Here is a 27,490-nt window from a genome sequence, read left to right as displayed (position 1 = left end):
AACTCTTTAAACCTGCTGAAACCAATATAGTGGAGTTCAAAGAATATCTTGAAATAGATGGACAGGCTAAAATACAGAGTCCATATGGAATGGGTGGGCATGTACTCATCAGAGTGTGAGAAGGTTATCGGTGGTATTCTACAAGGTTCAGAGATGGGACTTCTTTTGTTCAGCATTTGCTTTTCTAATCTTTACTCCATTAATTAAGACCTCTGGCTGACCAAGTCTGCAGAAGATTGCAAGCTAGGAGTCATTCTTAAGTCTCCTTCTGATGCCTAGACCCTTCAAAAAGAGCTTGCACTTAGACACATGGTTTACTAAAATGGGTTCAAATTAAATGTCAAAAAAGTGCAATACTGGCACAATTGGCAGATAAATTCTCCCCCAGTATAAAGCACAGATAATACCCCCACTTCATAATGAGAATGTTGTTGGGGACCTCAGAACCTGGGTCGATAATTCCCTCTCCTTTGATCCTCATGTAAAAATGGTAGTCAAAATTCTTCTACTTAGCTCAGCTAACTGCCAAAGGAATATCATCCAGATCTAAACAAGGCATTGTTTATTTATATTCAGCACTGATTATGTCTGTTATTGATTACAAAGCCCCACTGGGATGTACCTCACTAGACAAGTTAAAGAACTAGAAAAACCCCAGAGGCTCCTAACAAAGAAGATGGCTTAAAAACACTAAGCTAACTGAAAAGTCAAGAAGCACCGTCTCTGTACTCACTTTCTTATGAACTCCTAAGGGGAGATCTATGCCTTGCCTTGCCTTCTAAACCATCAGGGACTCAGAGGTCCTAGATCTCTTGCATCTCCACAAATCAAATAGTCTGGCAAACACCAGCAGGGATCTAAATCTTCACCAGCAGACAAACAAAACACAGTGAAGAGACTGGTTCAGTAATCAGTGTATTCTCTATCACTGGGCTATACTCTCCCTGCAAATTAAACAGGGTGATCCTCTCTATCTTCCATCAAAATGGATCTTGATGATTACATATGTATTCACAAATTCACTCTGGGCTTGACTGGCCTGGATCTCCTTAAGAAAGGAGGTGTGCTCTAAGGGTGGGCACTGGCAAGGCGTACATGGTCAGAAGACTCAGTTGCCTTGAACATCCAATGATACTACTGTGATGCCCATACACTGGCCCAGTAATCAAGGAGCCTCAGTCCTCACCACTAACACCAGTGAGGGGCGTCCACATTGGGAGGATAACAAGTACACACACAGTAAAGTACAATTTCCCTTAACAGCACACAGAGATCACAGTCAGTCTGGGGCAGGTTTCTCCCTTTCCTCTCCAGATCCCCAATAAGACCCCCCACTGGCACAGCTATAGGGTTCAGATTTCAGTCGAGTAGTCAAGCCAAAACCTCCAGTACCCTCTCTGTCCAATCAGTGCTTTGTGTCCCTGCCCAAGTAACTAATACAGATGGACTTTGAGATTTGGTTTATATACAAACACACAGACACTCCTGGGGAAGGCTGGCACAGGTTCACTAGCTATGCCCCCTTCTGCCCAGGCTATATAAAGTAGTAATCCACTGCCACCAACTACTCTTATCAGCTACTATAAAGGCCCTTACCAAAGGGTGTCCAATTCCACTGTGTAATATTACTGTTATCCAAATAGTAAGTGTAACCCAAGGCTAAAGTTACTGGAGTGGCTTATACAGTATCACCAAATACATGCAAGTACCTTGAGAGCTTAAATTATCTCTACACAAAACAGCCACAGTTAAAAGCTTTAAAAATATTTAATAATAAATAATAAAAACACAAGACAATACTTATTCATTCAACACAGTGACACTAGAGAGTTCAGAAATCACAGGAAATACTTTAAAACAACATTGTAGGATAGTTTGACATAAATATAGAAAACAGCTGGACTAATCTTACTATTTCTATCTATCACTAAGAGAAATACTGTTCTAAATTCTACTTCCAGAGCAAAGGCAAAGTGCTGGTGAGCTATGGGTTCAGGTTCAGACAAAATACAAAATGCAATGCTTTCTTTCTCAGATAGTCCTTAAATTGATAATACACATTACTGCTGAGTTATTTCAGATTACATCATCCTTGACACTTCTGATGAAGTTTCCCTGGCTCACTGAACTCAAATTTGTAACATTTCTTTTTGATCTGCACCTGCCAGGAAGCCGCAGCAATAAAAGACACTTCACGTGTGAAACCTAGTAACTATCTATGTCTTAGGACAATAGAAAGAATTTCCTAGCCAGACATCATGTGTCGAGCTTGAGATCATGCACAGTTGTAAAATTCTTTACTTATCAGCTTTCTTCCAGCAGGGTGCACTGTGGTTACATTTTTGAAGCTTAGACATAACACAGTTTTCTTACATTTGTGAAACCAGCCTGTGGATCATATTAATATTTATAATGACATAGAATTATTTACAAAATTCTACCTAGCTAGGCTGGCAGCCTTCACAACTCCTAAACAATTAAGGATATTTCTTCTAATGATTTTTAATTACCCTATCAGTGATAATGAATGTACACAAAGGGCAATATATACAATTGAGGTATTTAGCCGTCACCTCCACATCCAAAGTTCTAAACAGGTTTACCTGCGATTTACCAAAACAGTTATGCAATAACATACTGTTAAGACTGGGACCTTAAAAGATGGTACACAAAAGGCGGCATGTAAGCTAGGGATTCTAAGAAACCATGTGCCAGAACTGTTTAACTCATTCAACCTTAGCAACAGGAGGTTTAGTTAATCTCCTTGTTTACTGAGGTCTGCTAGCCAGGAATCTACTTATTTCCAAAGAGCTTTTCTCCAAAAATCAACTACTAGATTTGCAATAGCTATAGATAATATAAAAAAAACAGAACTCTTTGATAGACAGTGGCCAACACACTGGTGTTAATATAAAAGTTGTCTGTAGCTGCTGATTTTGTAATGCAGTTAGGAAAGAAAAACGGTACTTCATTTGTCAAAAATACTAGTGTCATTGTCAAACAAATGATTTTATCTCTGTAATTGTGGAAGATAAATCCAATTGTGGAAGATAAATCCAACATATCAGTGGGAGACATGTTCCAGAACTTTCCCATGATGCAGTACAGGAGGGGTAGCACACTTCTGTTTTGACATCTCATAATCTTTGCAAATTATGCATGGAATATGTTTCACAATATTAATCTACAAAACCATCAATGGTAGGTGGTAACTATCAGTGAAAGCATTGTGTGTTAATGTTTTGTATCAGATGATATGATTTGTTCAACTGTCTATCACAGACCATTTATGAAATTAATGCAGCTACAAAAATAATACCAATAGTTACAGCTGCTTTACCAAACAAACACATATATCAGAATGTCTGGACTTTACCCAACATGTTTTAATGTCATTTTTACTAACATCTTCTGTCTGCATACATCCCCAATCATTTTTGCATTACCAATGTAATCGCGGAAATGGACATATTTTTTATAACTTTTTGCAAACCCTCCTTAAAAAAATCAAGCTCTGTGTATGCCATGCCGACTGTTTCAATGTGCATGCTCAGCAAATAAGTCTGTTAATAGATGGCACCTTGATGCTTTAATTTTACGTATATATCTGTATCATGACTTCGAAAACTTGCCTCAGGAGTATAGAGAAGTCTTCTGTACTGTGAGTACACTCTTACAGGTACAAAGGAAAAGTACTTTTATCAGAAGAAAAGTTAATTCTGGTAGAGTTAACACTACATTCAGTAACAAAACAATGATGATATTTATATTGCACCTTAGTTGCTATTTTGTTCACCCTGCCACTGTATCCAAATAGTAAATACTGTCTCAACCCAACGTAAGCTATTAAATAAAGATTATGAATCTCATTTTTATTGTCTCTTTTAAATAGCAATTTGGCAATTTCCTTACAGGTATCTAAAAAATCCGCCAATTTGTTCATAAGTAAGTCCTAGGCTAGCTGCTCCTGTGGGACATTTTAAGCCGAGCCAATTTCCCTTCCAAAGACAAGAATCAAAGCCTGTATATTGTGTTTGTGAGGTAAACGTGTTAACCACTACACCAATCCCCTAACCCCTTATACCAAGTTCTACAGACTCTTCAAAATTCACAAAAGGTAAGAAGGAAAAAGGGAAAGGGTATGACAAACTAAATCACACAAAAAGTTACCAGCACTGACTTCTTTCTTCTTCAATCTTTTCTCACCACTTGCCCTACATAGCCTTCTAAAGTTAAATCTGAATAGTTTACTCTACCACTGTGACTCAGACAATCAAACCGATGGCAAAATCCATCGTCAAAAATCTGAGAAAATTACCTTTACATATCAAAAGTATGCCATCTACACATTGGCTATATAGGGTTACACTACTGGAAGAGTGTTCATTACTGTACAACTACTCCACTTCAAACAGGTCCATATCAGATTAGCATATGAGGGGTGAAACTAACCCTCATACCTGTGCTTTTTTTTTTTTTTTTTTAATCAGAGTTCAAGCAGGACTTTGCAATCAAAGGCAAAGACATTATTAAGGCAGAGCCAGAGAAGCTTACAAACATAATTGCTAATGGAATTAGATACTAAATAATAATCATGAGTGTTTAACTTACTGGTGCATGCAATGCTGGCATAAGGAAATGTGGCAACTACAGTTATCCAAAAAAGGTTTTATGCCATAGGAATCGATCTAGGTAACGCAGCTGTATAATCTTAAGTGCATGAGTCTGACAGGACTGCAAACTTTATAAAACACTTACACACACCAATACAAAGAACTATTAAATCTGCTAATAGTAGGTCTTGTAGGGGGGGTTGAAATATCTTTGTGCAGTTTTGATAAGCAACAGCAGGCATATGTAAAAAGGTAAAACACGAAACACAAAAACCCTCTACCAACTAATAAAACAGCTGGTGTAAAATAAATAGAGTTGAAGTGACAAAACAAACACCAACTGTACCACGGCTAGGAAGTTTATTGTAAAACACAGGTAAGCTGGTATCCAGAACTACTCAGCCAGTGGCAAATTATTAACCTGGAATGCAGCGCCAGGTATTTACATCTCCTGATAGATTTTTTTCGGCCACAAAAAGATGAACTGGCTAAGGACATCAATGTTCTATATGATAAAACACTTGACTGTTATCCCCCTGAACAAGTTGGCGTCATACTTGAAACCTTACATGATAACATCTTGATTTAAATGAATTATTTTCTTATTTGAATAATACTACTACGTTTCTCAGGTTCATATCTAAATATTCTGTTCGAGAGACTGATTTCTTGGATGTTAAGGTTAGGAAAGATGATTTGCACCACATCAAAACCAGCCTATATAGGAAACATGTTAAGAAGAATAACTACCTGCACAGCACCAGTATGCATCCTAACCACACCAAGCAGAATATCATTAAGGGTCAAGTTTACAGAACTATGAGATTGTTCAACAATGGCAGTGAATTAGCTAGTGCTTTACAACAATTGAAGACAGAATTCTTAGAGAGGAGATATAATGCACATGTTATTGATAAATGTATTAATGAAGGTTGGAGTAATAGAAATGGAAGGTGCACACCTTATTTTGATGAAGATGGGAGTATTGAACCCAATAATCAAATCATTAACAACATGGCCAACCACACACAAGGTGTTATTGACAACACCCAAAGAATGCCATTAACATTTGCCAGTAATATTAATTTAGTTTGCAATGTGATTACTAAGAATTGGGGCATTCTTTCTACAATTAATGATCTACAAGGTATTATTAGGCCTAAACCTAATTTCACGTTTAGGAACAACAGAACATTAAAAAGTCATGTTTGTTATAAGAATGATACATCAACCATCCAGAATAGATCAGATAGATTGGGTACCTATATATGTAGAGATTGTACAGCCTGCAAGTATATTCACAGTGGTAGAAGTTTTGTACATCAATTTAAGGGTTTCAGTTTCAATAGCAATCAATATGCTGACTGTACAACATCCAGCATAGTCTATCTTGCCTATTGTACAATATGTTTCAGTTTTTACATAGGTAAGACTAAAAGGCGGATGAAAGAGAGAATACTAGAACACTACAGGGACATCAAAAATTGTAAAGAGAGTAGTGCTATAGCTATGCATAATAAGAACGAGGGACCAGACCATAATTTTAAGTTACTTGTTCTACAAGTCCTGCTTGAGAGATTGAGAGGGGGTAATTTGTCCAATGACACGGAGGTAGCAGAAGAAAAATGGATCATGTTGTTTAATGCAGACAAACCTCCTGGTCTAAACAATATGGTGTCCTTGAAACCTTTCTTAAAATCTTGTCCAGTCAAACATTGACTGTCATGATTTTAGAATTTTAAGATATAATTTCAATTACTGTAATCCAGGTTCAGACATTATAATACACTAAGCTTATTTATTTATATATTTCATTCTCTATTTATATGTACATATACATACATATATATATATATATATATATATATATATATATATATATATATATATATATACATATATATGGATGTAGGACATTTACTCGACTGAGCAAACATCCGAATCCATAAAACCCGAACACACTTTATCGAAAAAGTGCTTTCGTTAAAGCGTGTGACAAAAAAATGCCACTACCTTTACATTTTAGCAGGGGGGCTTCGCCTCCTGCACCCCCATGTGCCTCCCACACCCCCCCTACTTTAATATTCTCCCTCCGAGACCACACTACAGTGGAGAAAAGGGAAATTTCCCTTACCCGCACCACAGTACAGCCTCGGCAACAGTCATACTTGAGCGAAAGTGCTTCTTCGGCGAAAAGCACTTTCGCGCAAGTATGCCCAGCCATTTGGATTTCGGTCGATTGCTCAATCGAGCAAACGTCCTAGATCCATATATATACATGTACACCTATCATATATATATATATATATATATATATATATATATATATATATATATATATACACATGTACACCTACCTTATGTATTTATATGTCATTTATATATTTTTAGACATACACACACACATATATCTATATATATCTATATATATATATATATATATATATATATATATATATATATATATACATACACACACACACACACATATATATATATATATATATATATATATATACACACACACACATATATATATATATATATATATATATACACACATACACACACACACATATATATATATATATATATATATACACACACACATATATATATATATATTTTTTTTTTTATAGTTTTTGTACACACTTGTATGCCTTTTTTATATGTATATACTATAATTTACATGTTATCAATGCATTATTGATTTGTATTTGTTCAATTTATATGTTGTACGTTATAGTTTAAGTTTTAATATTTTTGCATAGTAGGACATAGTTTTAGTAATTTTATGATATTATTATGATTAACTATGATTCATATATACAATTTGTCTACCAACACTTATTGATAGTTGAACCAGATATATGAATATATATATACTAGAAAGAACTACTTCCATGTATTTGGAACTTGTTTTTAACATTGTATCTTTAAGACTTAATTGACAGCATGTGTTTTGTTAATACTATATAAGGAATGAAGTGTTTTTGCAAGTTGTCTGACGAAGGGGTACATCCCTGAAAGCACTTACCTGTGTTTTACAATAAACTTCCTACCCGTGGTACAGTTGGTGTTTGCTTTGTCACTTCAACTATATGTAAGAAGGTCCTGATCAGTCAGACATTGCTGAGGGTTTTGGTAAAAAATTTATACTCCAACTTTTCTTAAGTCTTTACATATACGTACAACTTTGAAAATGAAAGTTATGTACTTACCATAACACTACATCCGTGTTGTCTTCTTCCGTGCGTTTCAAGCTTTGGGGTCATCAGATCCGAGTGGATCTAGTGCTGGCATTCTCAGAATCTTCAAGCTCTGAAATGCCACTTCCTCTCCCAAAATGCCTTGTTGCCTGAGACAGATCAAGTTTGCCCTAAGATCCTCCAACTTTACCTGTGAAAGAACTTCCCTCATATCAAAAAATGTCCCCTTTATAAAATGAACCAACAAGGTTTCTAGAGTTAGACCATAGGTAGGTCTGCAAGCACTACCTCGAGCAGTAAGATATTAGTGACCATTTGGAAGGGGGACAGAAGGAGAGATAGTTGAAATGGATGGAAGAAGATAACTTAGATCAAGGCTTATGGTTAGTACGCAACTTTCATATCCAGCATTGGCTTTTCCATCTGCCTCAACTCCTGGGACAGAGTCCTCAGCCAGACAACTGGGTGGCCTTAGGTGAAAACATTTTGTAAAATGGCGAAGCTGACCAAGGCTTAACTCCACCCTGTGGCATACAGGGATGGAGCCTTGACTGTGATGTAGTTGATCTGGGTTCAAGTAGCAGCCTGGCACTGGAGAAACCAAATAGGGAGGAAGACAAGTAAACAGATGCTCCCCAAGGGGAGGTTGAGGGGTACATCACAGGGTCAGGATACATAGCCCACTAATGAATCTCCAGTGGAGACCCTAGCACTGTACAGCAATATAATCAGGTATTTGAAAATTATACTCTTTGTTAATTATTGTTCAAAGACATTTTAAAAAATGAGCAATGCCTTGCACTTTGTACAAAATGTGTATGATACTGAAAGCAGTTCTGAATGGATAATATCAAGATTATAACTGGCTACCCATTATGTCCAATGTTTTTTTAACTTTGTCATTTTTACACAAAATCTGGGATGTGATGCATGGTATTCTTAAAAAAAATGGTAAGGCCTGTTTGAAAAGCATATATCATCTAAAATCTTAATTTGTTTCTTTGTACATTTTATGCTAGTCCAGGAATGCAACACATCAACTTTCTACCAAGATAATTAATTACAATAACAGAAAGAGCAGCACAGCTGAGTGAATAAACAGCCTAATGCTAACACTTTAAGTAATGTTCATACGTCAGCAGTTAATTTAATATCTGTTTAACATGCAATACTAGTCATCGGGTCATTCTCCTGTACCCTGTGCTGGACAAACATTTGTGGATTGGGCCTGATTATAGAATACACTTCTGGGACATTAAATCAAACACCAGCATTTGTTGCTGAAAGGTTTGAGTTCATCTGGAGGCTGAAAGTGGTTGACTTACTTCCTGATGTATCAATAACACAGATATGAAGGATGTTTTATACCTACCGTCTCTGCTAGAGGTAGGACATACTTTTTGCCTTGGACTATGTCTGTTAAGGCCTTGCAAGATGTGAATAAGATGTCCTCCTTGAGTTGCAGCTGATGTTGCAGATCTTGCAGGGCAGCTAAGCCAGTCTGTGAATAACAAAATGGAGTATTACTGGATGGTTCAGTTAATCAAATAACTTAAGCTGTAAAACTGCCCTTTAAGAAAAGCTTATGAAGCAAGTGGCAAAAACTGTAAATATTGTTAAAGTAAAAAAGGCAAGGTCTGCTGTAAAAATAACTGTCAAACATAGAGATAGTGTTATATGACAACATTCAGTAATTGTATTAGTGTGTTTAAGTTTTGATTTACATTTTTAGTACTGCTTTTTGGTGGCCAACAGCATTAAACTTAGCAGCGCCTTACTATGTCTAGGCAATTTAGTTTCTATATCTCAGCTCAAAAGAAACACTCCCTTAGTTACGATAATTTGCTCCCTCAATATATTTGACAAAGCACCCTGTAGGAAATTTCTTCAATTTATCAACTTGTTGCATTCCCCCCAAAAAATCATGTTCCCAAGTATCCTCCTTTTCCAATTACTTATTATTTATTTATTTGTTTTACATTTGTTGACTGGGAGTGTCCGACTGAGCTAAAGCCCTTTTTCAGCGTCGGCCCAGGGAGAAAAGCTCCAGACAGTACAAACAATTTAATATAACATAGAATACCATGGCAATTTAAAAACACATGCAGTAGTCACAAGAGTTTACATGTCTAAAAACAAAAAGGAGATAACACAAAAGCATAGGAAGTTACATAAAAAGCATAAGGAGTATGCTATCTTTACTAAGTATTATGTATTACATAAACAGTAACAGTAACTCCAGAGGTATTTATAGATTTGGAAATAAGACAGAAAGTTTAGAAGTAGTTAGGGGAGAATGAATACAGTAAGTTGAGAAGGGGAGATAAGGGTGATCATGGTGGGGGGAGTAAGGAGTAATGGAGATAGATGGTTACTATGTAAGATGGATGTGGTCAGGGTGGGTGAGAACAGTGGCAGGTCCAATACTTTTTAAAATACTCTTTGGTGGCTGATTTAAATTGTTTGGGGTGTGAGGGTCCTGATTTCAAGTCGGAGTTTGTTCCAAGCAATAGAGGGTTGGTAGCTATATGTGTTGTTCCCAGTTTTTGACTTGGGTCTGTAGACATTAAATAGGTCTTGGGTTGAGCTCTGGAGATGTCTTGTAGGAGAATAGTGGGAGATGAGGGACGATAGAGCTGGACAGAAAGCTGGCTGATATAGAATGGAGTGTATGATTTGGAGCTGAGATTGGAGAAACAGGTGAGGTAGCTCAAGCCAGTTTAGGTATTTTAGAGAGAGACAATGGTGGGATTTATAGGTTTGTTGAGCTGTGAATCTAGCTATCTTGTGATAAGTTGACTCTAGCTTGGTAAGTAGACAGGAGTTCAGATCTGTGAGTATTTGGGAACAGTATGTTAAGCAAGGTAGAAGGTAAGCATGCGTAAGAGTGATCCTAGCTTCAGTGGTGAGGAATTTTTTATTTCTATACAGGAGTCCTAGCTTCTGATGGGTTTTTCTGATACAATTATTTATGTGTAGATCAAATTTTAGATGATCATCAATGGTAATGCCAAGAAGTTTTGTGCTGGATTCAACTTCAATAGGAGTACTGTTTAGGGACATTATGGAGAAGGAAGATTTGATATGGTTAACGGTTTTAGGAAGAAAGATTAACAATTTTGTTTTTTTTTTTTAAGGTTGAGGATGAGCTGGTTATTTGAAAGCCATGTCTCGACTGAGTTAAAGGATGACTGGGTAGTTTATAGGAGTTCAGAGGGTGAGTTGGCATTAGTGATGTCTGTAGAGTCATCTGCGTATTGGACAATGGTAGAGTGAGGACAACAGGAGTAGAATAAGTTGGTGAAGATATTAAAAAGTAGTGGTCCAACAGATCCTTGGGGGACACCCATTCTTACTGGAAGGGGAGTAGATAGTGCAGAGTGCCATCTCACTGACTGCAGTCTGTCAGTGAGGTAGCTAGAGAACCATGCAACTGTATCAGGAGTGACGTTAAGGTCTGTTAGTCTGTTTAGTAGCAGAGTGTGAGAGAGTGTCAAAAGCCTTTGAGAGGTCAAGGAATAGACAAGAGATGAATTTATGATCATCTTTGACTACAGTAATAGTGTTGAGGAAGGACAGTAAAGCTGTGGTAGTACTATGCTTGGTTCGGAAACCATGCTGGGTAGGAGTGAGCAGTTTTCCTGTATGAGATATTGCATAACTTGTTTGTGTATACATTTCTCTAGGACGTTAGAGAGAGGGGAGAGGATAGCAATGGGTCTGAAATTGGAGATTTCTGAGTAGGTACCTCCTTTACGAATAGGGGAAGAGTGTAGAATTGTTTCCAGATTGATGGAACTTTAGATTCAGAGATAGAGTGATTTATTAGGATAGATACAGACAGAGCAAGGGAGAGAGTTGCTATCTGGAGAAAATATGAAGGGTTATTGTCAGCAGATACAGAACATGATTTTAGCTCAGAGAGTAAAGTTTTGATATAGGTAGTGGGAACAGGTTTAAGGGAGAAGGTGTTTCCAGAGTTAGTAGTTGAAGAAGGTTTAGGGAAGTTAGGAGTTTTAGTGTTTGAAGGGTTGGGGTTAAATAGTTTAGATATCGATTCAAAAAACAGGTGTTGGCTTTCTCTTCAAGTGATCTGTCTGGGCATAGATTGGGTGAAGTTGGGTTGACAGGATGGAGTATTTAGTTTATAGCATTCCAGAATTATTTTGGGTCAAATTTTAATGTTGTTGGGGAGCTGCAACAGAAATCTTTTTTGTCTTTGTTGATGAGTTTTTTTTTTTGATTTCTAAGTTGTTTATACCTTTGCAAGCTGGCGGGGCATTTAGATTGTACCCATATTTTCCAAGCTCTATCTCTGGTTTTCATAAGGGTGAGAGTGGTTTTAGATAGCCAGGGTGATATGTTAGCTTTTATCCAAACTTTTCTGGGTGGGGCTAATCAATTTAAGATGTTATAGAAAGCTGAGCTGAAGGATTTGATTGCTTTGTCTAGTGGGAGCTGAGTGAGGAAGTTCCATTTAACTCTAGAGAGGAGGGTTCTAAATGTTTCACAGTTAAAGTTGGAAAGTTTACAGCAGGTGATACGCCTGTGTGGTTTAGAGAAGTGGTGAGTACATGTGAGCACTTTTATTGGCGAGTGATCACTCACGGAGTCTCCAGCATTTGCTTTCTATCTGTGGAAAAATTCTCTGAAGTCTACTTGGGGTAAAAACAAAAATGCAAACACTTCCATGCAAAAATCCTAAACCTTCTAGACTTTGTTGCATACTTGGAAGCCATACATATATCCCCTTATTTTGTTTTTCCTATGGTCTTTCTATTCTCTTTTCCCAATCTTTTCTAACATCTGACTGATTGTTACAGTTACCATGCACTGCTTTATATGCCCTACTAATTATCTCTTTTTAACCACAGCTTCTGTTCTGAACTTAACTACAAACTCAATCAGTGCTGGTCTTTCATTTAACACTCCCCTATCCCTTTCTCTTTGCCTATACCCTTCTATCAATCCCTGGTAGGGAAGGCAGCCTCCTACCCACTGTCCAAATGTTTACATGGTTTCAACTTGTTCTATAACTTTTCCCATCCCAAGTTATTTGTTCCTAATAACATAGTTCCTTTGCTAATTTTCCCAATAAATCCCATCTACTTCTTGCCTATATTCTATGTACATACATTCATCTCTACTAGTAAAATCTACTTTCTCCATTCCTATGTTGGGTTAGTTCTGTTATATATTTACAAAATAACAGAACATATTTTTTTCTGCAGGGAAGTTACTGTTCTTAAGGGCCTGTATCCAAAATCCTACTCTCTCTCTTTATCTTGTGAACTCCTTTCCTGTTTAATCTCCACAACAGTATTAACCCAAGGGGTTCTGAAAGCCACTTCTGTTCTCAGGGGAAGTTTACGGTAGAGCAGGACATATACAAGACTAAAAATGGTGCTTGACAGCTTGGTAGCCAGTGGCAGCAGCAGCAAAATTAAAGAGCTCATAAAGATGAAAAAATTAATGGTAACCTTGAGTACCCACACTTGCAGTGGCACACTAAACATTTGGTCTAAATGAGGTTTGTGCATGAGGTTAGGGCACACACACTGCTGTACAGTTTCTCATCATGCCAGAAATTAGTTTTCTCTCCCAGAAAACAAAGTACCTGAAAGAATACAAAATTATAAACTTGCTAGTTAATTACAGAGGCTGCAACAGAAGCCGAAATGAACAGAACTGAAATAAAACAAGAGACATGTGTCATCATAATATTAGATCTGTGTTGTCATATTCCATTCCACTACATTTGAATCCCAGATTCAATGTCGTATCTCCAATGGCCACTTTGAAGCTTAGAATCCAGTGCTCAGGCTCTTCCCCTACCTATAATCCCCATGGACAGGAGAAGTTATCTAAGATTATTCAGTAAAAGAGCAGTGGTGAAGAAACAGTGGAGATACAAGTTAAAACTTCAGGAACCACGGCAAAATTCAGTCAGATCCTTCCTAGGTAGGTATAACACATGAACAAGATTATGTGACAGAAATAAACCATGGATGGGAGAATGGAGAGTGTGTAGTAGAGGAATGGATGGAATATGACAGCACAGATCTAACGTTGTGGTGAGTACATAACTTTCATATGTGATGTTGTCTTTTCTGTCCATTCCTCTACACATGGGGCAGAGTCCACAGCTACTTGAAATGCCAGGTGGTCTCATGGAAGGATATTCTTGAGCACAGCTGAACCAAAAGAAGGCCTGGATCTGGACTGAATGTCCTATTTGTAGTAATACAATGAAGGTGAACTTTTGACTAGGTAGCCACAGTACAAACGTCATCAATGGTTGCAATAAAGAAAAAGTTGGTACATGAGACCATTGATCATGTTGAGTGAGCTTTGGGTTTTGAAGGATGAGACAATCCCTTCTGTTAACAGACAAAAGGAATGCACTGAGTTAGCCATTTAGTTAAGGACACTTTGGATACAGCTTACCCCAATCTGGGTTTTGAAAATGAAATGAAAAGCTGATCAGACTTCCTGAAGGGAGTAGTGCAATGCAAATAAAAATGCAGTTGTCAATGAACATTCAGAAGATGTAAGGTGTATTCACCCCTGTTGGAGAAATTTGGGAAAAATACTGGCAGATTACTGGGTTGACTGATGGAGACTTCAGAGGCCATCTTTGGTTGGAAGGATGGGTTTGTTCTCAAATAGACTCTGTCTTTGTGAAAAAACAAGCAATAAGGTTTGGAAGAAAGTACATGTAGCTTAGAAATTCTTCTGGTAGACATTACGGCTACCAAAAATAAGGTTTTCCAGGACACATGCTTCATATCAGCCTTAGTGGCAGCCTCAAAAGGGGGTCCCATCAAGGACACAGAAACAATGGTGATATCCCATGTAGAACTGGACCTCTGAATGAAGAGGTGTAGAAGGAAAGTACCCCAGAGAAAAGCCTCGGACAGTCTAAGAGAGGCTAAAGGGGTGTAATCTTCTCCAATTTAAAAAGAACAAATGGCACTTAACTGAACTTTGATAGTGGAATAACTAGCTCCTTCTTGAGATGAGCTGTAAGGTATAGTACTGCAGGAAGAGGAGGTAAAAAGGGGTCAAGATTTCTTTCTGATGCCAAAATAGAAAATCTTTTCCATTTACTTTTATATACCTTCCTAGTTGAAGGTCTATATAAGGAAGATAAAATGTGTATGACAGAAGTAGAAAGCCTGGAATGCTGAACCATCACTAAAATTGGAGAAACCATGTGGTTAGTTTGAGTGTTTGCATGCCCAGGTGAGATATTAAGTTTGGGTTCAAGCCCAAATCTTAAACAGGGGTGAATTAGAGAAGGCCAGAGGAAGGAAAACCACACCTGTCAAGGCCATTGAGAAGCTGTGAGGATGACAGAAACCTTCAGCACAGAGTCTTTCTGAAGAAACTTTGGAATCAGAGGGAAAGGGGAAAAGGCATAAAAAAGTCCTGGGGAACAAGGGTGCATCAAATCATCCCTGGATGACTCCCCCTTTTGGGAGATCAGAGGAAAGAACTTGTTGTTTTTGGTGTTCAGGGAAGAAGTGAACAGACTGCAACAAGGAAGGTCCCAATGGCTGAAAATGTGCTCTGCTACTAAGGGAATGAGGGACCTCTCGTGGGGGAGCAGAATGGATCTGCTCAACCCGTCCGCAAGTATGTTGGACTTCCCTGGGGTATGTGTTGCTGCTAGGAAGCGGCAAGAAGATATTGTCCATTGCCGTACTCTCATGGCCTCTTGACACAAGGGGTAAGACCTGATTCCTTCCAGTTTGTTTATTTACCAAACAGTCATACTGTCTGTTTGAATGGAAATCACACCTAAGGGAAGAGAGCCCTGAAAGCCTGCAATGCTAGGAGGACTGTTCCCATCTCCAAGATACAGATGTGAATACGGGCCTTTATATGAGGCCTTGTGCCCTGGACTGTCCTTAATAGGGAAGAGTCCATGATCACTGTGCTTCTCTATTTCTGAAGCTTCCTTTTGGGAGGGTGGGACATCAGAAATTTTCTTTTGAGGAGGGGAAGTACTGTGAGTTATACTGAAGTAGCCTCTGGTAAGTACTCTCTGTAAAACTTGGCTTGGGTAGTGATTGTCCAGATTGTGGAGTGCAAAGATAAGCCCCCCCCCCCCAAATGCATCCAAAGTAGGACAGTTGGGCAACCTCTCAGGTGTGCTGATAAGGCTTCTTGGAGAAAGGACAACTGAAGCCATAATTTTATGGACCACCTCTGCCTCTTAGGCAATGTCTGTTGTTAGAGTTTCCCCCTCTGCCACTGGAAGCTTGCTCTTCAGAAATGTCAGACAAAAATCCTTGAGATTTCTGGAACCACATTCTCTTCCCTACCTTCTTATTTCTGGAGGAGGTCCTCTGGGGAGAAGATAATTTGATTCCTATGGCAGATAGATATTTGCTATTCTGTAAGCTTCTGGAAATAGTTTATTTAACTTTTGGACAAAAAAGAGTTGTTCCACCATAAGGGGTATTAATGAAGGAGGTCTTTAAAGTGCTCTGTTCAAAGCTGCATCCAGGTATACCTTCTGATGGAAACATCTGAGTTGGACACTCTTGACACTCCTTCTGTGGCATTAGAAATAAGGTGCTTAGATGCATTAGACAAGGAAAATAATGTATCCATCTGAGAATCAAGGGTATTTTACTGATCAGCAGATACGTTCCCCGGAAGAGATGTTAAAATCTCCTTCAGCAAATAACTATCTGGCACATTTCACATGTTTTCAAAGATAAGTGCTCTCCTTGAAAAAGTGGATAAGGTGTACACTCACTTCTCAAATCTGTTGAGAGAGCAAGAATCTCTATTCAGCAGATGGACAGAGGAACTCTTCTCTGCAAGTTCCTTCTTGGTAGCTGCCACCACCACCACCACAGAATCCACTGCCAGGCCCTTACTCCACTGCAAATGCTCCTTGGGAGCCACTAAGAACTTGTCTGGCTTCTTGGTGATAGGTTCAACTGTGTCAGGTTCTTTTCATGCCTGGGATGTGATGGGATCTACCATCTCATCTGCAACAGATACCACCCAAGAAATATATAGTCTAGAACCAAAAACCTTGAAGAAGACCAATTCCTCAGAAGAATGTGTTTGGGAAGACCAAGCTTCTTTCTGTCTAAGGAGTTCAAGAATCTCTTTGAATGAGACATCCTCAAGGCAGGATCTGGGGGAACCTTCTCCAATATTCAAATTGGCATCAGTGGTTGGAGATTTATTGGGGGGGAATCCAAGTGCCTCCTCTTACACTTGTGTTTTCTGGGAACCTCTTCTGTAGGTTGCTCAGGACAGGAATCAGAAATATATAAGGTCTCACGCTTGAGAACAGGACCAAGACTATCAAGAACTGGCTGCCAAAACAGGGCCAGAAGAAATGGCTGTGAACCCCAGGAGATCCTATGGGGAGGAGTGAATCTGACCAAGAAGGAGAAGATCTAGCCCTCAGTTGAGAGAGTACTCTCTCAAATGTTTTGAACACTGAACTTGCAATGATTCTGGGAAGCTTATTATTCAGGTCTAAAACCCTAGGGAGAAGCTTGACCCTGGAAGCCGCCCAGCTCAGATCAAAGGCAGTCAGAGTTGAGCTGTTAAGTGCTGAAGTTCCTAAGGGAAGGAGGTGATCCAAGGATCTTGGATCCAAACGCAACGTGTCAAAGTTGGCACCGACATTACAGCTCTGGGAGTCAGATGGAGCCAAGATCAGAGCAGACCTTGACAAAGAACTGACCAGAATCGAAGAAACATGAAGTCTCAGCTCGAATGCTGATCTAACCTGGGCAACTTTAGATCCTGAGGCTCTGATCCAGGTGGTCAGATCAGAGAAGGAGCCATGACTGGGTGATGGGAAGAAATGTCTCTACCATATCCAACCGGGGTCAGAGCCGGTAGTATCCCAACTGGAAATGTGTCCACAGAAAACGTTGCATCATTCTGTCCATGTCTGCTTCAATGAGACTTGAGTTGTGGAGGATCTGTCTGATTTGAGGGATGACACCAAAGAAAGACATCTGGATTAAGGATGTTAAGGATGATGGTCTTGCAGAATGGGCGATCTAAGTCTCGGACATACTGGTTCCAGTGAAAACCAAGGAGGAGTCATAGGGCCTATTACAATAGGATCTGAAGACTTAGCTACCTTAGCAGCCAGAGCAGAAGGAATGGTCAGCTCCAGGGAGCATTTCCTCGAGGATTTCGATTTATCTTGGCTCGAGGAGCATTTCCTTTCACTTCTGTCATTACAATCCACCAATACCTGTCAATATACACAAATTCTACAGAAGTAAAAGTCATCTGAATAATTAATTCCACATTAAAGAGATCTATAACTAATGAAGAGGTTGCTGCTGGTAAACAACTTTACATTTCAGTGTTTCAAGTACAAGTTCAGTGCCTGCTGCCCTTAACTACCTACGTTACATTTATAAAAAATTGATAAGCTGGTAGTATTGCAGAAGGGAATGGCTGTCAAACTGACAACGGGTTCATAGTTACTAGGCATCTCATCCAAAGAAGGATACACTCAGTAGTGCAGCACCCCCATCTCCCCTTAAAGGATACACTACAATATCAGAACTCCATGTACATGGTGTGGGAGTAGAAACAAAAGACTTCTGCACCAAACACTGATGACTTACTTAACAAAACAGTTACACACTGAAAACAAATGTAACATGAGCAACAGTAACCTTCTCCCCTGAAACACAACATTCCTTGAAAATGAACTGGAGGTCAACATTCCTTGAAAATGCACAGAAAGTCAACATTCCCTGAAAATGCACAAAAGCTCAACAGTCCTTGAAATGTACTTGGCAGTTGGTGTAGAGGATTCAGGCTCTAGGGTCCTGTATTGAAGGCACAGGGTTTGAGCCTGAATGAGTTAACCAACCTGCCATCCTTAAAGTACAGTTTTGTACCTACCATAAATGTAGATGTTCGAGGATCCACATTGCTGCAGTCCTAACTATTGGGTAGTCCGCTGTCCAGTCGGCGCATGACCGACGTCATATCCTCAGTCTTTTCTTGCCCCAGATGTCAGAAGACCCTGAAAAGATAAGGCCAAAAGCCAAAAAATTCCCAACATACCTGCACCAAAATATATATATATACAATATATACAATAACAGCAGAAAATAACTTCACCTACACAACCACCCCTAAACACAGAGGGAAGGAGGGACTGCAGCAATGTGGATCCTCGAACATCTACATTTATGGTAGGTACAAAACTGTACTATGTTCTTCATTCCACATTGCTGCAGTCCTAACTATTGGGTAGAATCCCAAAGCAGAGGTAAGGGAGGCTGGCAAATCATAAGGAAGCAGGAACTGACAACATGCCTTGCAAAATAGCTGTGGCAAAACCAGCCCTAGACTTAGAGTAGAGAGGAAGGTGATAATGCTTAGAGAAAGTATGCACTGAACTCCAAGTAGCTGCCTCCAAAATATCCTTTGTTGCCACTCCGCTTAGAAATGCTGTTGAAGTGGCAGTAGCCCTAGTGGAATGAGGCCTAATCCCAGCTGGAATCTCCTTGCCATGATGGGAATAACAAAATGCAATGCAACACCCAATCCACCTAGAAATAGTTTGTTTTGACACAGGCTTGCCCTTTGAACTCAAAGCAAAAGAAATAAACAACTGCTGAGACTGCCTAAAATCCTTAGTCCTGCTCAAATAATAACGCAATTGCCTGTGTACATCTAAAGTGTGCAAAATCTTTTCCCCTTTATTTTGGGGATCTGCATAAAAGGTAGGCAAATGAATAGTTTGGTTTAAAGCCACACTAGAAACCACCTTAGGCATAAAGGAAGGATTAGTACAGATACCCTATCCTTATGAAAAATCAAAAAAGGCTCCACTGCCATAAGGGCCTGCAACTCAGAAACCCTTCTTGCAGAAGTAATGGCCAACAAAAAAGCAGTCTTCCATGACAAGTATTTCAATTCAGCAGTAGGCTCAAAAGGTTGTAGAGTAAGTTTCTCCAACACAAAATTGAGATCCCAAGCAGGAGTAGGAGCTCAGGGGTCTTATATTCTTTGCCCCTCTAAGAAATTGCTTGAACAAAGGATGCGAAAACAATGGTGGGTCACAATCATAGTGAGCTGAAATTGCTGCAGCATGAATCTTAATGGAAGAGAAAGACAAACCTTTGTCCAGTAACTCAGTAAGATATTGAAGAGCCACACTCAAATTTGGCTCAGAAATCTCCAAATTGTTTGCTGCACTCCAAAATAAAAATCTCTTCCATTTTTCACACTTTCCTTGTACTAGGTCTCCTGGCTTCCATAATCACATTTAAAACTTGTTGAGGAAGTTGAGACCTACTGTCTTTCAAAACAGAATATGCCAGGCTGTTAGATGAAGAGAGTGAAGCTTGACATTGAGCAGGTGACCGGCTCTTTGAGACAACAGGTGTGGAATTAAGGGTAAAGGCCATGGAGGCTTCCTTACCAAACTCCTCAGTAATGGGTACCAGTGCTGCCGAGGCCAATCTGGAGCTATTAAAATCATCCTTGGCTTGTCTTGTCTGACTTTTAGAAGCACCTTTGGAAGAAGAGGCAGAGGTGGAAACGCATACACATGAAGATTTTTCCAACTGAAAGAAAGAGCATCCACTCTCCAAGCTGTGTGATGAAACCTCTTTGTGCAAAACTTTGGCAGCTGGTGGTTTAGTGGAGAAGCGAACAGATCTATGTCTGGAGTTCCCCATGACACTGTCAATTTTGAAATACATGAAGATCCAGTTTCCACTTGTGGGGATCCATGATTTGTCTGCTTAACACATCTGCTAAGGAGTTCTGTGCTCAGAAACCTTGCCTGAAGAGTTAATTGCAAGCTGAGCGCAGTCTCCCATAAAATCATTGCTTGCCTGCACAATGGGTAAGAATGTGTTCCCCTTGTTTGTTGATGTACCACATGACAGTTGTGTTGTCTGTTAGAATCAACACCTGCCCTGGAAGAAGTAATTCCTTGAAAGCCATTAATGCAAACTGGACTGCTAACATCTCCTTCATGTTGATATGTAGATGCTGTAGTTTGGCAGGCCACTTGTCTTGTATCCACTTTCCATTTAGATGAGCTCCCAAGCAATGTCTGAGGCATCTGTCGTTAGAATCTGACTCGCCTCTGGCCGGGTCACAGAGAGTCCCTTGTTTAGGTGACATTCCTGAGCCCACCACAAAAATTCCTTTTGAATGCAAGGTATTATTTGAATGACAGTGTCCAAATCCTGGCAGTGCTGTGTCCATACATTTTGAGATACCATTGTAGCTTCCTCATATGCAGTTTGGCATTGGGAAGCACCAGAATACAAGATGCCATGAACCCTAAGGCTTGAAGGACTGTCCTTGCAGTCAGCCCGGACTGAAGAGATAGTTGATGGAAGTAACTGGAAAGATTCTTTTGTTTGTCCGGGGTTAAAAGGCCATCTGGGCTGCTGTATTCAGTCTCACACCCAGAAAGCACATGTCTTGAGAGGGTACTAGACTGGACTTTATTTCGCTCACAGAATACCCTAGGCACCGTAGCACTGCAATGACATATTCCAAATGCTGTAGAAGGTCTTCCTTCTCTTGAGCCAGAATCAGGCAGTCGCCCAAGTAAGGATAGATTTGAATTCCTTTTAGCCTGAAGTAAGCTATCACTGGAGCCAGAACCTTTGTGAATACTCTGGGCAGTAGATAAGCCAAAGGGCAATGCAGAGAACTGATAATGAGAATTTCCAGCTCGAAACGCAGATACTTTCTGCAACTTAGTCTTATAGGCACATGAAGGTAAGCTTCCTTGAGATCTAAAGTTACCATCCAGTGATCTTTGCCCAGCAGAGGTAAAAGCTGTTGTAACGCCAACATTTTGAACTTGGGAATGTCCAGATAAGTGTTGAGGGTAGATAAATCCAAAATTGGTCTCCACGTGTTCCCCTTCTTTGGTACTAGGAACAGGCGAGAATAAAATCCTAGGCCCCTTTCTGGCACAGGAACTGGCTGAATGGCCCCTATTTGGAGTAACAGAGAAATCTGCTTGTGAGCCTCTTGGAGGAGGAATGTCTGGCATGCCTTTGAAAAGAGGCAAGGTATGGAAATAAAACCAATAATATCCAGAACCCATCTGTCTTGGGTAATTAAATCCCAATTTTCTTTGAAAAGAGACAGCCTTCCTCCCAACGGTGCTGCCAGGCGAGAATGAACTGGCAGCTGAAAAGGCAGGTCATTGGGTCTGCTTAAGGACTGACCCCTGCCCTCACCAGAAGTCTGAGCAGGGGAACTCCTGTCCTAGGCCTAAAAGAACCCTGAGCTCTGCCCCTACCACGTCTAGACCTACCCCTAGACTGGGAATCATAAGCAGGATAAGTCCATCCCTTAGTAGGCCAATTTCTACTAAACTTGGAGGCTGCACCTGCAAAAATCTTTAACAGTTTGCATAGACTTAGCCTTGTCCTCCATTTTCTTCAAAACTGCTTCCACAGGCGAACCAAACAACACATCAGACTGTAAAGGAGCATCCAAAATCCTTGTCTTAACATGCTCAGCTAAATTCTGATCTCTCAACCAGGCGTGCCTCGAAGAACAGAACCAGTGGCAGCCACCCTGGAGGAGGCCTGCACAGCATCAAAACCACACTGCAAGGAATGTTTACCCACCTGTTCAGACACATGAACTAAATCCTGCAACTCTTTACACTCAATACCTTCGCCAGAGCATCCACCTTAGATTTCAACTGTGAAAGAAGATAATTCTGATATTTTAACATGTGAAACTGACACTCATGGCTAAAGTGGAAGAAGTATACACATCTATCCAAAGCCCTTGCCGGTTTATCAGGAGGGACAGGATTTTTAACAACTGAGGCCTTCACAGCTTTAGGCCCCTGAGAGACAGTTTCTGGGTCTGTAACTGGAGCAGGAGGTAAAGAATCAGGATTCAGGAAGCCTCTGCAAACACATCTTCCACCACATTCAAAACAGGAGGTATAGCTAAAGGCCTATGCTGGGGTAAAACAAGAATTCCCTAAGCCTTTTCCTGGAATCAGAGAAATCTTGACCTTCCCATTTAGAATGCTCCCTCATGGAATGCAGAGCCTCTGAAAATGAAAAATTCTCAGGAGGAGAAGCAGAAGGAGTAGAATCATCCACATCAGAATCAGAATAAGGAGGGTACTCCTGCAAGTCTTCAGCCGAAGACTCTGAAGCCTCCGAGCATTGCTCAAAACTCTCAAACTCAGGTTCCACCCTAGGCCTCTTATCAGGAGGGGGCATAGAACCCCTTACCATAGTAATCAAATCCTCTGCCATTTTAAGCATATGTTTCTTAGGCAAGGACCCTGAAGCACTAGGAGAAACCCCCACAGAAGCTAAACTTGGTCTGCCCCTCAAAGAAGCCTTGGAAACAGAAGGGGAGGCTCTAACCACCTTAGGAAGAGAGGGAAGAACAGCCACCTGAGAAGCCCCCTCAGCCTGGCCTACTTCCTGAGAGGAAACATCCTGTAACAGTAAAGTCTCTCCCTGAGACTCCAAAGAAACACCTGGCAAAACCTCCGGCTCCACTGAGCCTTCTAAAGAACCGACGGCTGGGACTGTCGGTTCCTCCATTCTAGGCTTTGCTGCTTTATCTTTGCTGCTTTTTAGGGCAAGGCCGGAGCATCCGACGGCATTTTATAATTACAACGCTTCCCAAACACTAACCTGGCACAGTCTAACCTTCTCTTAATAGTGCGTTTGTTTAATCTAGCACAAGAGCGGCATCCAACAACGTCGTGCTCAGGCCCTAAACAAGGTATACACAAAGTATGGTAATCCCTATGAGGTATCTGTTTCCCACAAGAAATACAGTTATTCACTTTTTCTGACATCCGGTTAAATACTGAGGCAAGAAAAACAAAATATTCCCCAACGGGTACTTAGCCAACTTTGATTCGGTCTGAAACTCTGACTTCAGAAACTTTCAGAACGCCAACCTGCACAAATTGCTTCTGCATCACTGGACAGCGGACTACCCAATAGTTAGGACTGCAGCAATGTGGAATGAAGAACATCTGGGGCATTTCACACACAAACACACACACACACACACACACACACACACACACACACACACACACACACACACACACACACACACACAATCCACTAACCTATTTCACTAATGGGTCTTCCCCGTTCATCCAGAATTCAAATCCATGCTTCTTTTGCTCACTCTGTTTCAATGTGCATACATCGTACTAAGGATGCATGTAGTTCTGACACTCTTCTGGTTGAGGTCAAGGCTACTAACAGAACAGTTTTCCAAGTACAATGCTTTACGGAAGCATTATCTGCTGGCTCAAAGGGTGGGAGTATAAGCTTCTCAAGCACGTAGGTAAGGTCCCAAGGTGGAGGAGAGGGTTTCCTGGGGGGGTCTGAGGTGAAGTACCCCTTTAAGGCAGAACCTGGAAGGAAGTCTGGATGCTAATGGGGTTCCAGAGGCAGGCAAGCAGAAATAGCAGATAGATGAGCTTTGAAGGATAAGTAAGCCAATCCAGTCTGTAGTAGTTCACACAGATAAGACAGCACTAGAGGGGGTTCGCTAAGAAGTGGGTCCAGATGTCATTTATGACACTAGATAGTGAATCTTTTCCACTTTGAAAGGTATGATTTTCTTGTATTTGGTTTCCTGGCCTCCTGCAGGACATTGAGCATGTCTTCATTGTAAAGGTGCCTGAAGGGGATCAGAATCCTATCAGCCACAGGGTTAGGTGTAGAAGCTGCCACTATGGGTGAATTAGTGACCCTTTGTGCTGTGTGAGAAGGTCCACTCTGGGGAGTAACTTGTGGTGATTGCCCTCGGACAAATGTAGGAGTAAGGGGAACCAGGTGCTGTCTGGACCAGTAGAGTGTCACCAACAAGGTTTTTGGATTGTCCTGCTGTATTTTCAGCAGGACCTTCTCAATGAGTGGGAAGGGGGGATGCATATAGATATTTCCCCTTCCAGGAAATTGAGAAGGCATCTGCTGCCAGTGCCTGGGGTTCTGGTGTCCTGGTGCAAAAACCAGGAAGTTGCCTGTTGGTGGTAGAGGCAAATAAGTCTATTTGAGGTATACCCCACCTGTGGACCAGATCCAGGAAGATGTCTCTGTGAAGCATCCATTCGTGGCTGTTTGTGCTGGTTCTGCTCAAATAATCTGCCTGGGAGGTATGGAGAGCAGGAATGTAGGTTGCCTGCAGAGTGATTCCCTGTGAGATGGCAAATTCCCAAACCAAGAGGGCTAGTCTGCACAGCACGTAGGACTTGGTCCCTCCCTACTTTTGATATACCACAGTACAGAGGTGTTGACTGTGTATATCTGAAGTGGTCCCTGCTGTAGGAAAGGAAGAAATGCTTGGAGGGCTAGAAGGATTACTCTCATTTCGATGTGTTCTAATTTGTGGGGATTTGGCCACTGGCCCTGCACCCTTTGGTGGTCAAGAATGGCTTACCAACCCAGGTCTGAGGCATCTGTGTGCATGACCTGGGTGGGCTGAGGTAGTTGGAGAGGAAGGCCTGGACTGTGCTTCACCTGTGCCAACCACTATAGTATTTCCTTTTTTAGGCAGGGGTGAAGGGGCACAATGTGCTCCAGAGGGTGACTGTGATGCTTCCAGACTGACCGAAGGTACCATTGTAACTTTCTCATGTGCAGTCTTGCTAAAGGAAGCATGGGTATGGTAGCTGCCATGTAGCCCAGTAGTTTGAGGTACTGCCTTGCAGTCAACTCTGTGGAGTGAAGGACCAGGAGATGTTCTGTCAAGGAGTTCACTTTGGGTGGGGGTAGGTATGCCTCCATGAGGTCTGGGCGGATCATGCACCCGAGAAAGACAATATCTTGGGTAGGTTGTAGATGAGATTTTTGGAAGTTTATCTGGAATCCCAGTGATTGAAGCAGGGCCACCACAAAGTGGATGTGCCTTTGAAGGGTTTCTTGTGTGGCAGCCTGGATCAACATGTCGTCCAGGTAAGAGAATATCTGTATTCCCTTTGTCCTGCAGTGAACAACCACTGGTGCCAAGCATTCTGTGAATACTCTGGATGCAGTGAAGAGTCCAAAGGGCAAGGCAGAGAATTGCAAGTGAGAGGAACTCGCCAAGAATCTCAGGTATTTCCTGTAGGCGGGTTTTATTGGGATGTGGAGGTAAGCATCTTTTATATCTAATGTTGCCAGGAACCCTTGTGGAATTAGGAGTGGGAAAATGGCTGGCAGGGTCAGCATTTTGAAGGTAGGGACCTTTAAGAAAAGGTTGAGATTTGAGAGGTCTAGAATAGGGGTCCAGGGTCAGTCCTTCCTGCAGACCAGGAAGAGCCTTGAGTAGAATCCACTTCTTTTTGCAGCTGAGAGGACTGTCTCTATGATGCCCTGAGCTAACAGGGTCTGCACTACCAGTTGCAAGTGGTGCAGTTGCTGTGAAGGTGGTCATGGGATGCCTCGCCCTACGGGTGTGGAGATCCAGGACTTGTAGTAACTGTTTTGTAGTATGGACAGGACCCACTTGTCTGAGGTGAGATTGGTCCACCCAGGGATGCAGTGAGAGAGGCGAGCTGACAGTGAGACAGGAGGGGGTGGAGGAGGCAATGGTGGCAGGTAGTCAGATGCTACCTGCCCTGTCTTGAAAGGGAGGCCTGTGGCTAGAGGAACGGGATGCTCTAGCTGGAGGAGGTTATTTCCTTTTGGGTTTACGGGTCCTTGAATGAGGGGCAGGACGGGAGTGCTTCCTAATAAACTGAGTTTTTGCTGGATAGTTTCTTTGAAATTTAGGGATTGGAGAAACAAAGAAATGTTTAAGGTCCTGCATTTCTTTACCTTTTTGCTGCAGAGACTTGAAAAGGTCTGGTACTTCAGAACCAAAAAGTGCAGCGTTGTCCAAGGGATCATCAATAAGCTTTGCCCTGAAGTCATCTGGCAGGGGTTGTAGGTGAACCCAAGAGTATCTGTGTAAAGCAGATGCTGCTGCTGACCTGGCTGAGGATTCAGCAGCATCGTAACTACACTTGATAGAGTGTCCGGTAACCTGAGAAGAGAGAGCCAGGAGAGAGGACAGTGATGCTTTGCCAGGGGAGTCTGGAATATATGCCAGATGTTTAGTGGCAGATTCTAAGAGGGACAAGGCATATTTGGCCATGTGAGTTTGTAATTTGTAGCTCTGAAGGCCAAGGTAGCTGAAGTATATATCTTTTTGCCCAACATTTCCATGGTTTGCTGTCTTTGTCAGCAGGGAGAATGGTGGTAGTGAGTAGGAGCTTGGAGGCCTTGTCTGTGGAGATTGAGATAGTGGATGGACCACCAGGTGGGCACTTAAGCAGATGCTTAGCAGTGTCAGGCACCTTGTAAAGTCTGTCTGGTCTGCGTGGAGTAGGAGTTTGGGAGTCTGGGTTAAGAGATGCGGATGAGAAGGCATCCAAAAAGGCATGCAGGATAGGAGGAACAGCAGATGGGCTGGGGGATTCCATTTGAATGAGGTTGTAATATCGTTTTTGTACCTCAGTCATTTCTGAGGATTCCCATTTAAAGTGTTCCTTCATCTTGCAAATAGTTTCTCCAAAAGTCAAGTCTTCAACTGGGGAGTCAAGGTCCACTGATTCTTCCTCTGGGAATCCGTATCCCAAAGGGGAAGATATCTGAGAGATGTATGAAAGTGATTCCTCTGAGGAATCTGAAAGGACTTCCTCTT

The 27,490-nt window shown here is 41.0% G+C and overlaps 1 protein-coding gene across 2 annotated transcripts in view; it reads right to left on the bottom strand.

Annotated features, from left to right (window-relative positions):
• The window catches only part of FANCB (FA complementation group B), a 489,492-nt gene that overhangs the window by 240,553 nt on the left and 221,449 nt on the right, over window positions 1-27,490 (bottom strand). For both annotated transcript variants that reach the window (XM_044072523.1, XM_044072524.1), the window contains exon 5: window positions 9,195-9,323. In XM_044072523.1, coding sequence (XP_043928458.1) covers window positions 9,195-9,323 — 129 coding nt within the window. The remainder of the gene's footprint in view (window positions 1-9,194; window positions 9,324-27,490) is intronic.

Source organism: Protopterus annectens, chromosome 5.part0 (genome assembly GCF_019279795.1).
Source record: "Protopterus annectens isolate FY-2018-M chromosome 5.part0, PAN1.0, whole genome shotgun sequence".
Lineage (NCBI taxonomy): Eukaryota > Metazoa > Chordata > Ceratodontiformes > Protopteridae > Protopterus > Protopterus annectens.
The sequence above is the reverse complement of the archived record's forward strand: the minus strand, read 5'-3'. Positions and strand labels throughout refer to the sequence as shown.